Source organism: Bos taurus, chromosome 7, assembly GCF_002263795.3.
Source record: "Bos taurus isolate L1 Dominette 01449 registration number 42190680 breed Hereford chromosome 7, ARS-UCD2.0, whole genome shotgun sequence".
NCBI lineage: Eukaryota > Metazoa > Chordata > Mammalia > Artiodactyla > Bovidae > Bos > Bos taurus.
This window is the reverse complement of record NC_037334.1, coordinates 11532161-11544298: the sequence shown is the minus strand read 5'-3', so window position 1 is coordinate 11544298 and position 12138 is coordinate 11532161. Positions and strand designations below refer to the sequence as shown.

Here is a 12138-nt window from a genome sequence, read left to right as displayed (position 1 = left end):
TGTTCCCAGTGCCCTGAGGGGTTAGCCTGCACCTTCTGTCCAGCCCACTGGCCTCTGCCCTTTTCTCCTGTGCCTGGGTCTTCCCTCTCCCCAAGCCAGGCCCCCCAGCCACCTTTGTGACGCCTGACAGATGTGTTTGTATGTGTGTGTGTGTGTGTGTAGGGGGGGTGGGCAGTGGGAGGTCTCAGAGCCCGGCCTGGTGGGCAGGGCATGGAGAAGGAAAACGTGGTTAGAGGTTACCCTGGGGGAAGGGGGAGAAGATGAGGAAGGGCCTGCTCGGGGCCTTTGCCAGCAAGGACCCTGCCCCAGCGCCAAGCTCCCAAAGCCTTCTCTGCCCTCCAGCCTCCTCCCACCCGTCCCTTGAAGAGAAAAGATCCCAGGCTGCGTGTCCGACCACCACCGGGCCTGCAAGAAGAGTGTCTGGTGCTGGGCGGAGAGACTCCAGGAAAGAGAGAGGGAGAGAGTGGTGGGGTGCAGTGAGGGGCAGGGCGGTGGGCTGGTGGCCCAGGCCTCTATGAGATGGGGGGAGGGACAAGGGGGAGGGGAGCAGCTCGGAGGGACCCCGCCCTGCCTCCCTCAAAGGGGACGCTCCACTGACCACCGTAATTTCAAGGCCAATGTGATCCCAAAAGGTCATCTCTCCCATCCCCGCCTCAGCGCTGTCCATTTCCCACGACTTCCAGGGGAGGCGGTGGCCCTCCACGACAGCCAAGTCCAGCCCAGCCGCCCTCCCTACCGCCGTGGAAATTACGGTGCTCACGGAAGCCCCCAGACCCAGCCTGTGCCTCCCCCGCCCCCCTCTCTCTGGTCCTCTAACCACAACAGCCCAGAAGAAACCCTGACTGCAGCTTCGCAAGTATTTCAGAACCAAAAAAAAAAAAAACAAACAAACGCTCCCCCGCCCCTCGCTCCCCCAACCGTGAGGCCCACCCCCGCCCCCTCGGGCCCCCCAGTGATCTGGCAGGCGCCCTCCCCGGGCTGGGGGCAACTCACACCCCTCTCCCCAGGGGCTGCCCCCCACCACCCCCCGCTGGTGGAGGATGGGGTGGGGGTGGGGAAAACTGGTGCTCCGTGCTCCGAAACAGCTCTGGGCCTTGGAAACGCCAAACCAGAAGGAACTTAAACCACCAGGAGCCAGAGAGAGAGAGAGAGAGAGAGAGAGAGAGAGAAATAGAGAGAGAGGAGGAGGAGAAGGAGGAGGTAATCTGCTCCCCAAAAGGAAAACAAAGGTGTGCCCTCCCTCCCGCCTCCCCTGAACCAGACACAAAAGTTGGGGCAGGAAGAAAAGAGAAGACAGCCGGCTCCCCGGTGCCCTCCGCCCCTAGTCGGGAGCCAGGGAAGAGGGTCCCTCTCTCCCCACCCACCCTGGATGCTTATAGACTTCTCCTGAAGGAGGCAAAAGAAGTATGAGAGAAGGTCAGGTTCCCCCCCCACCCCTGCAGGGGCCAGGGACTAGAAAGGAGGGACAGGGAGAGACAGACAGAGTGAGAGGAGAGAGAGACAGAGGTAGAGAGAGCAGAAGGTCCTGCCCGAGCTCAGAGAAGCTCCCTTGGGTGTCTGGAGGGTGGAGTTGCCTGGTCGCACCAGGGCTGGCCCCACCAGTGGGGGGACACCGGGGTGGGGTGGGGAGCGACTGGACCAAGTTGGGGGGTGGGGGGTAGAAGAAGGGGCTGGAGGGGAGGGCAGGTCACATAAGTGTGGTACAGGTAAAACAAAGTCTGAGTTAGGGGTTAGCATTGGTAACAGTGCGTTTACCTTTCTGCTCCACTTCTACTTTAAGCATCGGAAGAGAGAGAGAAAACAAATTGAAAAAAAAAATGTGCAAGAAAAAAAGAGAAAAAAAAAAGATTAAATTGCTTTCGTTTCTTTTCTGGCAACACGCCCCCTTTTCCTTTCTTTTCCTCACTCCTGGTTCCCCAACCCCGAAGGTAGAGCAGCCCCCGCCCCCATGTCCTTTCCTCCTAGGGAGGATGTCGGGAAGACAGTCACAGGGAGGAGGGAGACACACGGGAGGACAGAGACCGAGAGAGACACGGGTTGGGGGCAGGGAGAGGGGGCATACAGGTAGGCAGACGGACAGAGCCCTCAGCCCGGAGGGGGCACCCCCAGTGCAGCAAGGCTGGGGAGGGGAAGCCCCAGCCGGTAGGCAGCTCCGCTCCAGGGGCCACCAGGAAGGGATGGTGGGGGTGGAGGAACCCCTTGGTCCCCTCCAGCCCTGCCTGCTGCCCTTGTGCTAGAACCGGGGGCCCAGGAGGGGATTCAGTGCCACCCTCAGCCTGGGAGCACCACAGAGAAGACACGCAGGATGCCCTCCTCTTCTGTGCTGGCCTTAAAAAGAGTCCAGCTGCGTTTCCCCAAACCCTCGGAACCCCACCCCCACCCGGAAGCCAACACAGAGAGAGGGTGGCAGGTCGGACACAGAACGATGGAGAGGCAGACAGGCGGAGCCCGGGGCCTCCAAGAGCCCCATCGGGGAGACGAGGCAGAGAGGGAAGAGGCTGGGCTGGGGGCGACATCACAGACGGGCAGGACAGCAGGAGGGGCCACAGACACGCTCCCCCGCTCCCCCGGGGGCAAGCCCGAGGCTCAGTCTCTCTGCCCAGCTCCCCCCTGGGGGCCCAGGAGCTGGGAGCTCCCCAGCCCACAGCTGGGATGGGCAGGCGGGCAGCACCTGGGGAGGAAGGGGGCACGGGTTAAACTGTGCTCAGCTGCAAGGCAAATCCAGCGTTAGTCGGGCCTGTCAGGTCCGTGTGCCAGGGGAGGTGGGGGGTGCCCCACACACCCACTGCTCCATTCCCATGGTAGCCCCGCACCCACCCCCGACCAGCACTGGGGTCACCCCAGCCTCTGAAGCCCATGGCAAGAGGGGCTGCCCAGGCTGTGCCCCCTCCAGGCTCTGGGCCCCCTGGCCCCTTAGGAACCTCTGACCTGGGCCTCGCTCTCCTGCCACCTGTCTGCCGGGAAGGGCAGTGTCTGACTCCCTTCCCAGCGCCTCTCCCAGAGCCTGGTACACAGGAGGTGCTCAGAGTCTGGGGCTAAGTGAGTGCCAGGCCTCCCTGTTTGGTGGCCTGGCTTCCATCACCCTTGGAATGCCAGCCCTCTTCTTCTGGGACCAGGAGTTAGCCCAGCCCCCCAGATACATCCTCCGTGTTAGTGAGTGTGAGAATGTGTGTGTGTGCATGCGCACCCAAGCGCGTGTGCCACTGCCTCTCCCAGGGCTCAAGGTAGCTCTCTCCCATCAGACTGGGGGCTGCCCATTCCCTGAGCCCTCCTGGTCTCTGTGGGTCATGCCCTCCCACCCACACTCGGAGGTTCAGCTCTAGGAAGTCTCTACACCTCTTCCCTACTTCTGTACCTGCATAGTATCCACTCATTTGTTTTTGTTTTTTTTTCCCACTTGCTTTTGCACGCCACTTGGACCAAGAGATTTTCCCCCCCCCTGCTTTTTATCTGCCTGGTCTCAGGAGAAACTGGGCTTGTCAGCTGGTGTTAGTTTTATTTTTGATTACCAATAGCAATAATAATTGGTAAAAGTCATGGTGAGTGGTCAAAAGAAAAGCAACGACTACTAAGTGCTCAGCGCTTATTAGGCGCCAGGAAGCGAGCTAAGCACCCCTCTGGCAGCGTTTCGAGAATCCTGTCTATAAATGAGGAAACAGGTTCAATGAAGTGAAGCAACACGACTTCAATGAAGTGAAGTAAACAGAACGGGTGCAGTTTCCTTCACATCTCCCGCTGGGGGTGCACAGAGAGCTCTTTACCCACGTTCTCCGGAGTCCTGGCAGCATCTCAGAGGTGTTTGATCCCCTCCCAGCGTCACAGAGGGAGGTGTAGGCTCAGCTGGATTGAAAGGGCACCCAAACCATTACTGAGCACATCCCGAACCAGGCTTGGGTCTGGGCGCTGGGGAGGGGGTTGAAGATGAGGTCTCTGCCCTGTGGGGGGAGTTTACATCCAGCACTTTGCCACCACGACTGGGCTCTGTGGCGGGCCCTGGGCTGGGCGCCTTGCACACATGACCTCCCAGACTCTTGCCTTCTTCTGCAGCGGCCCAGAGAAATTTAAGTCATTTGCTCCAGTTTCCGAGCCAGAAAACCCAAGGGCCGGGGCTGAACCTCGAACCCAGTCTAGATTTTTCCACTGTGCTGTGCTCCCCAACTCCTGTCCCCCTTCCCCTGCTGCCCCAGCCCACAGGGGGTGGGCAGTGTCCCCAGTGCTGTGGGGAGGCTTCAAGGATCAGATGGGCGTCCCCCTCAGGCGGTGACTGGAGGCCTCGGTCGCTGAAAGGAAAGGGTAAGGAGTAAAAGAAGAAAGCTATGGAAGCACATGAGGCTCTTATCTCCCCCAGCACATCTGCGGTCACCTGCGAGGAGAAATCAAAGGTTGGGGGGAAGGCTGGGGTGGGAGGGGAGAGGAGAGAGAGTCACAGGGCCTCCTGCTCCCCCGCCCCTGCCCCCCACACTCAAGACACCCTGGTGGCCCTGCCTCCTCCCCCCTCTGCCCAGAGGGCCCTACCTTCAGGTTGGCTACATGAAGCTGGGGGTGGAGAGGAGGGAATGGATGATGAGGAAGGGTTGGGGGAGCATGAGGGCTGGAAAGAAGGGCCATGTTAAGGGTGGGGTGCTGAGGAGGAGAGACCCTGTTGATGGTTTGCTTCCTTTAGTTGGGTGCAAGAATGGAAGGCCCCTGGCTCCCCAGATCACCTTCCTCAGGATGCCTGGGTACCACCCTCAGTCCAACATGGCAGCACTTCCTGTGCAGAAAGGAAGTACTGGCATGCTAACAGGCAAACCAACCAAGAGTTAAGAATCTGTGGAAGCTGCCCCTAGCCCTTCACATGAGATCTGCTGCCAGGCCTCAGAGGATGACCTGCTTGTCTATGGGTAGCTTCCAGGATTGGGAAGGGGCAAGAGTGGGGGCCTGTGAGGAGTGAGAAGGATAAGAAAAAGGAGAGGGAGCTGAGAGGAAGTGGGGTTAGAGGGAAGAGCATGTGTGTAAGAGGTGGTCAGGAAGGGAAGGGATGTGGGAAGAGCAGGGGAGGAGGAATTAGACGGCAGTGAGGTCAAGGTCCGGGGAGAGGAGAGATAATAAGTGTGCCAAGTGGAGTATTTGGGTGCGGCCTTGAAGTGTATAAATAAGCCAAGGGCAGGTGAAGAAGCAGGGTGAGCAGGCCAGAGTAACAGGAGCTGGAGAAGGTGCCCAGTGGATGGGGACAGAGTCAAGGGTGGGGGTGGGGGTGGGGCAGACAGCGGTGTGGACAAGGGAGTCAGAGCAAAGAGAATCTGTGAGGGGGGGAGCGGGTCCAGCCATCCCTGTGTTCCTGGCCCAGCTGGGCCTTGTGTGTGTGTGTGTGTGTGTGTGTGAGTGTGTGTGTGTGTGTGTTCAAGGTGTCTCCTCCTCACTTGCTTCTGGGAGGGGGAAGGGCCCATGTCGCGTGAGGAACAAGATGACTCACTGTAGGGGACACAGTCGTACTGCACCTCCAGGTACTTGTAGGTCCCAGGGCAGGGGTCCGGAAAGGCGTCGGAGCCAGCGACCACCACACACTGGGTGCGGTTGTTACACCTGTGGAGGAGAGATGGGGGGTTGGGAAAAGACGAGCCTGGAACTGGGCGGGGGAGGCCCAGGCTCAGGAGAGGAAGGGACATCTCCACTTGGGGAAGGAACCACGGTGACCATGCCAGGGGCCGTATGTGGATGTTGTTTTCTGCCTCCTGTCTGCTCTCTCCTTCCAGATAGGAGTCTTCTATTCTCAGGCCTGGCACAGCAGGAAGCTCAAGGCTATGCCAGAGGGTCACTCCATAAAATGTTTTTCCAGTCACCCTTCATCACTTTCCTCCTGAGTGTCACCTGTGCCATTACGTCTCTTTTTTTCCCATAAATTGACCATAAAACCTGTCCTTTGTTCAATAAGATGTGAAGCCATACATACAAGGTGGTATCTTTGTGAACACTGATGAAATGCTCAGTGCTTGCCACCTCATACCACGTCTTGACATGTCCCACCTTTTGGACAGAGCTGCCGCAAGGCTCTGCAACCAGAGAGGGGCAGAGTCGTCCCTTCATGCTGAAACCATCCTCGGTTCCCCATGCGGAACTCCCCCAAGTCCCTGTCAACTTCTCAGGAGTCTGGCTACCACGCGATGGGAAGTCTACTTAGCAACAACAAAAAGATGTTTCTTCTCTGCTGTCTATACCCACGGTCAAGGTCTCTGTTTCCTGGAGCAGCTGAGTCTTGGCTGCGCAGGACAGCACCTTGACTGTAGGTGTGAAAGAAGTGGTTTGGTTGTGGGGGGGCTTCCTGACAGGTATGAGGCAGAGGGGGCTCCTGCGTCTTCACTTCAATCCTGCTCTTAACCAATGAGTGCTTAACTCATGAGCATCTGCTCATACCCACACTCCTCACCTCCCCTTTTCAAAAATATAACACTGATGGGAGGTGGGAGGGAGGTTCAAGAGGGAGAGGACATATGTATACGTATGGCTGATGCATGTCGATGTATGGCAGAACCAACACAATATTGTAAAGCAATTATCCTTCAATTAAAAATATATAAATTTAAAAATATATATAACACTGAGCTCAGATGGTTAAACAGAGACTTTGTTACCTATGACCCAAAGAACTGAAAGCAGGTCCGTTCATCTCCTGCAACACTGAAGGTGTATTTGTGTACAACTGCTTGTATATGAATGTTCACAGCAGCATCATTCACACAATCACCAAAAGGTAGAGACAACCCACGGGCGAATGAGTGGATAAATGGAGCACAGCTTACCCACACAGTGGAGCATTATTCGGCCATAAAAAGGAAGGAAGCGCTAATACTACACCATGGATGAGCCCTGAAAACATCATGCTCAGTGAGAGAAGCCAGCCTGAGGCCACGTGTTTCACAGTTCTATTTATATGAAATGTCCAAAACAGGCAAATCCAGAGACAGAAAGTAGATTAGTGGTTGCCAGGGACTCAGGGGAGGGGAGGGGGGTGGGGAGTGACTGCTCAGGGTGATGGAGTTTCCTTTTGAGGTGATGAAAATGTTCTGGAACTTGACAGAGGCAGAGATTGCACAATATCGTGAATGTAATTAATGCCACTGAACTGTTCACTTTAAAATGGTGCATCTTTTGTTATGTGGATTTCGCCTCTATGAAAACAAAAAGAAAAACACAGAAATGCTGGCCTTCCTGGAAAAACCACATGTCCAGCCTCCCCTGCTGGGAAGTGCCTGTGACTTGAGTTCTAACCCAGAAGGTGAGAGTGGGTATGATGTAGCCTTTAAGGGAGTGGCCCTGGGGTGGAAGTAGGGGGCGGGGTTTCAGTACTCAGATAGAAGCAGGTGCTGAAGGTCTTTTCAGTTCTGATCCTGTTTGTGAGCTAAGTCCCTTTAGTTGTGTTTGACTGTTTACAATCCTATGGACTGTAACCCACCAGGCTCCCCTGTCCATGGGACTCTCCAGGCAAGAATACGGGAGTGGGTAGCCATGCCCTCCTCCAGGGGGTTTTCCCAACCCAGGGACAGACCCTGTCTCTCTTACATCTCCTGCATTGGCAGGCAGGTTCATTACCACTAGCCTCACCTAGGAAGCTGATCCTGTTTAGGCCACTGTACTTACCCTGGGGTGTCTCTGTCAGAGTCACAGAGCTGGACCCTGAACTAACGTAGAGTCTCCACATGTGACGACAGTGGGGGCAGTGGCCTCATCACGTTCGCTCGGCCCCAGTGACCGCACTACTGTGTCCCCCACCCCTCTGCCCCAGAATTGAGACCCCATGGGCGTCGGAAACTAGGCGAGTTTCTGTGCAAGCAACTTGGGGAGATGGCGAAAACCACCATAGACCCTGAGGCTGGTCCGAGTAAAGTGGGCAGGGAGGATCTGGAGAGGCAGTGGGTAGGAGAAAAGGGAGGCTGGACTGGGATGGTCCATGCAGGGGTGTTGGGAGATGGAAATTAGGGAAGAGGGAGAAGATTGCTTCAGGGAAATAGTTTTTTGTTTTCTGTGTGTTTTGCCACACCACTGGACCTTATTTCTCTGTGCTAAGTTGCTTCGGTTGTGTCTTACTCTATGTGACCCTATGGACTATAACCCACCAGGCTCCTCTGTCCATGGGGATTCTCCAGGCAATAATACTGGAGTGGGTTGCCATTCCCCTCTCCAGGGATCTTCCCGACCCAGAGACTGAACCCAGGTCTCCTGCATTGCAGGCAGATTCTTTACCGTCTGAGCTACCAGGGAAGTCCCCAAAGAATACTGGAGTGGGTTGCCGTGCCCTCCTCCAGGGGATCTTCCCAACCCAGGGATCGAACCCATGTCTCTTATGTCTCCTGCATTGGCTGGTGGGTTCTTTACCACTAGCACCACCTGGGAAGCCCCTGACCAGGCATCAAACCCATGCCCACTGCAGTGGAAGCTCAGAGCCTTAACCACTGGACCACCAGGGAAGTCCTGAGAGTAGATGTTTGAGAAAGAAATGGTGGAAGTGAGAGGGTGATGTGGTTCCAGCCCGGCCCACCTACCTGAGCCACTTGACCATGCCCATTCCCTGCCCCAAGCTCTCAGAAGGCTTCTGGAAGCCCCATCCAGTGAGGGATTCTAGAATCCCTGAGGAGCTGTGGAGCTGGCCCCAGGCCTCCCCTTTTCCAGTTTTCTGCTCAGGGTCCTGGAGTGAACCCTGCTCTCTCTCTCAGGCATTTGGCAAAAATTCAGTGAGCGCCTGTGGGGTAGCTGGCTGCGGACATGGTGGAGACAGACAGCACTCTGTGGGGCTGACAGCCCAGGGAGGGAAGACGTAAAAGAGACATGATAAAGAGGCAATACAGCCAATGAACTGTGGGCAGAAGTCAAGACTAGGAGAGAGAGAGACAGAGAAGGGGCTGGGAAGTGGGGCGGGGGCACTGTGATTTTAGAGTGTGGTCAGGTAGACCTCATTAAGAGGCTAGTCAGGCCAAAAAAAAAAAATCCCTGAATGGGGGACTTCTCTGGCAGTCCAGTGGTTAAGACTCTGTGCTTTTAATGCAGTGCGGCGGGCGTGGGTTCAATTCCTGGTCAAGGAAATAAGATCCCACGTCCTAGTAGCGGGGTGCAGCAAAAAACCATAATTCAAATGAAAGAACCTGAGTAAGGGGAGGGAGGAGTCACGTGGGTTTTGGGGAAGAGGATTCCAGACAGGGCGAACAGCCAGCACAAAGGTCCTGAGGGAGCCCCTAGCAGGAGGTGGGTGATGAGTCTAAGGAGTGGCCAGGTAACTGAAATCCAGTGAGGAGGAGCATGGAGAAGGTGAGGACTAGAGAGGACGCTGCAGAGTGTCCAGGGCCTTGTGGACCTGAGGAGGACTTAGGCCTTTTGCTCTGAGTGAGGTGGGCACCAAGGAGGGATCTGATAGGAGGGCAGAACCTGACTCAAGTGCTCACAAGCGCTCTCTGGCTGCTATGGCGGGAACAGACTATAGCAGGCAGGCAAGAGAAGGCAAGGAGAGGGGGCAGAGCATGCTGTAAGCAGCCGTGGGGGGTTTGGCGTGGAAACAGCAGCAATCAATCTGGGTTAAAAAAAATTTTTTTTTTTAATCTGGCTGCACTGGGTCTTCACTGCTGTGTGCTAGCTTTCTCTAGTTGCGGCGACAGTGCTACTCTCTAGCTGTGGGGCTCGGGCTTCTCACTGCGGTGGCTTCTCTTGTTCCAGAGCACCGGCTCTAGGTGCACGGGCTTCAGCAGTTGTAGCACATGGGTTCAGCAGTTGTAGCACATGGGCTCAGCAGTTGTGGCACACAGCATCAGTTGCCCTGTGGCATGTAGGATCTTCCCGGACCAGGGATTGAACCCATGTCCCCTGCATTGGCAGGCGTACTCTTAACCACTGGACCACCAGGGAAGTCCTAAATCTGGGTAAAATCTGAAGGAAGGGCTGACGAGCTGTAGGTGGTCTGGCTTGAGTGTGTAGCTTTGTACACCTCCCACCCCCAACTCAAACACACACTTACAGAAAGGAACAGTCTTCACACTCCCTCACTCCCTCACATTCTCACACACCTCTCTCTGACACAAGCACATAACCTTCTGCCGTCCATGTTTAATGTCACCTCCTCAGGGAAGCCCTCTGGGCTGTCCCTCAGCTCCTCTGACACAGCCCCCTGTCCTGCCCTGGCCCTTACCCTGCAAGCCCCCGCTAATCTTAGGATGAGCGTCTGGAGGCAACGGGCTTTTGGCGAAGGGTACGGCTTGGGGAGGTGACAGGCTGGCAGGGGGTGGGCTGGGTCTTACTGGCTGTTTGCGTGGCACCTAGCCCCTAGTAGCTGCTCAGGAAATATGTGTCGAATGCCCACAAGGAAGGGTGAAGGGGAACAGGGTGTGCTGGCCATGGGGCGCGCAGAGGACAGGCACCTTATTTGGGGCCCCTCGGGACTGCTGTCACCCCTTCCTCCTGGAGCCCCTCACCTCTGGGACATGATCTTGAAGGCATCCGGCAGGTAGCACTGCACGTTCTCCATCTGGAAAGGGTCGGCGTCGCAGATCTTGTCATCTGTGCGCCCATAGTTGGCATTCTCCACCATGATAACGTCGCTGCCCGGGCACCGCAGCTCGATGGGGTAGCCTTCACATGCCAGCTCCCGGCGCATCAGCCCAAATGGGAGCCCAGCCCGGCTCAGGCCTGCAGGGAGAAGAGAGAGGGAGTCGGTCACCACCAGGCCCAGGAGGGGTGGGACAGAACCCCACTGAAGAGGCTCCACCTCCAGCTTGACTGTATCGGCCTGCAGGCTGTATGAACCTCAGTTTACTCATCTGTGAAATGGGCTTCTCGGTGTGCCCACTTGTGTAGTAAGGCCATTAGCCCAGCCCAAGAAGAGTCTGGCTCCTGGGACGTGTCCTATGAGCCCTTCTAGTGTCCTTTGTGAGAAGAGTGTCTTTACTTGGGGGCCTGGAGCCATGCCAGGATAGCCTGTGTGAACTGTTAATGGGTTAAATCAGGTCTTCCCCCCTCCACCAATTCAGATGCTGAAATCAAGCCCTAAGCCCCAGTATCTTAGAACAGCGGTCCCCAACCTTTTTGGTACCAGGGACTGGTTTCATGGAAGACAATTTTTTCCATGGACGGGGTATGGGGACGATTGTTTTCGGATGTTTCTCATAAGCAGCGCGCAATCTAGACCCCTTGAATGCACAGTTCACAGTAGCGTTCACGCTCCTATGAGAATATTAATGCCACCGCTGATCTGATAGGAGGTGGAGCTCAGGCGGTAATGCAAATGATGCAGAGCAGCTGTAAATACAGATAAAGCTTCATTTGCTGGCCCACCACTCACCTCCTGCTCTGCAGCCTGATTCCGAATAGACCATGGATCACTACTGGTCTGCAGCCCAGGAAAGGGACCCCTGCCTTAGAATACGAGCAGATTTAGAGATAGCATCTTTACCGAGGTACTCAAGTTAAAATGAGGCCACTAAGGTGGGCCCTAATCCAATATGAGTGCCGAGGAATTGAAGCTTTCAAACTGGTGTTGGAGAAGACTCTCGTGAGTTCCTGGGACAGCAAGGAGATCAAACCAGTCAATCCTAAAGGAAATCAACCCTGAATGCTCATTGGAAGGACTGAGGTTGAAGCTGCAGCTCCAATACTTTGGCCACCTGATGCGAAGAACTGACTCACTGGAAAAGACCCTGACACTGGGAAAGATTGAAGGCAGGAGGAGAAGGGGTTGACAGAGGATGCCATGGTTGGATGGCATCACCAACTCGATGGACATGAGTTTGAGCAAACTCCGGGAGATGGTGAAGGATAGGGAAGCCCGGTGTGCTTCAATCCATAGGGTTGCAAATAGTCGGATGTGACTGAACGACTGAACAACAACAACAAATCCAATATGAATGGTGTTCTTATAAAAAGAGGAAATTTGGACCCAGAGGCACACAAAGAAGGAAGATGATGTGGAGATGCAGGGAGGAAGATGATGACCACCTATGAGCCAAGGAGAAGGGCCTGGAATAGACTCTTCCCCAGTGGCCTTCAGAAGGAACCAATCTTGCTGACACCTTGATCTTGGACGTCTGGCCTCTAGAACTGGGAGGGAATACCTTTCTGTGGCTTCAGCCCCTCAGTCTGTGGCACTTGGTCACGACGGTCCTAGCAAACTATTAAATATAG

The 12138-nt window shown here is 55.7% G+C and overlaps 1 protein-coding gene across 4 annotated transcripts in view; it reads right to left on the bottom strand.

Annotated features, from left to right (window-relative positions):
- The window catches only part of ADGRL1 (adhesion G protein-coupled receptor L1), a 50736-nt gene that overhangs the window by 16489 nt on the left and 22109 nt on the right, over positions 1-12138 (bottom strand). The window contains exons 3-5 of one of the 4 annotated variants that reach the window (XM_059888482.1): positions 10434-10647; positions 5456-5565; positions 1756-1773 (exon numbers count right to left, since the gene is read on the bottom strand). In XM_059888482.1, the coding sequence (XP_059744465.1) occupies positions 1756-1773; positions 5456-5565; positions 10434-10647 (342 nt within the window). 4 annotated transcript variants of the gene reach the window in all.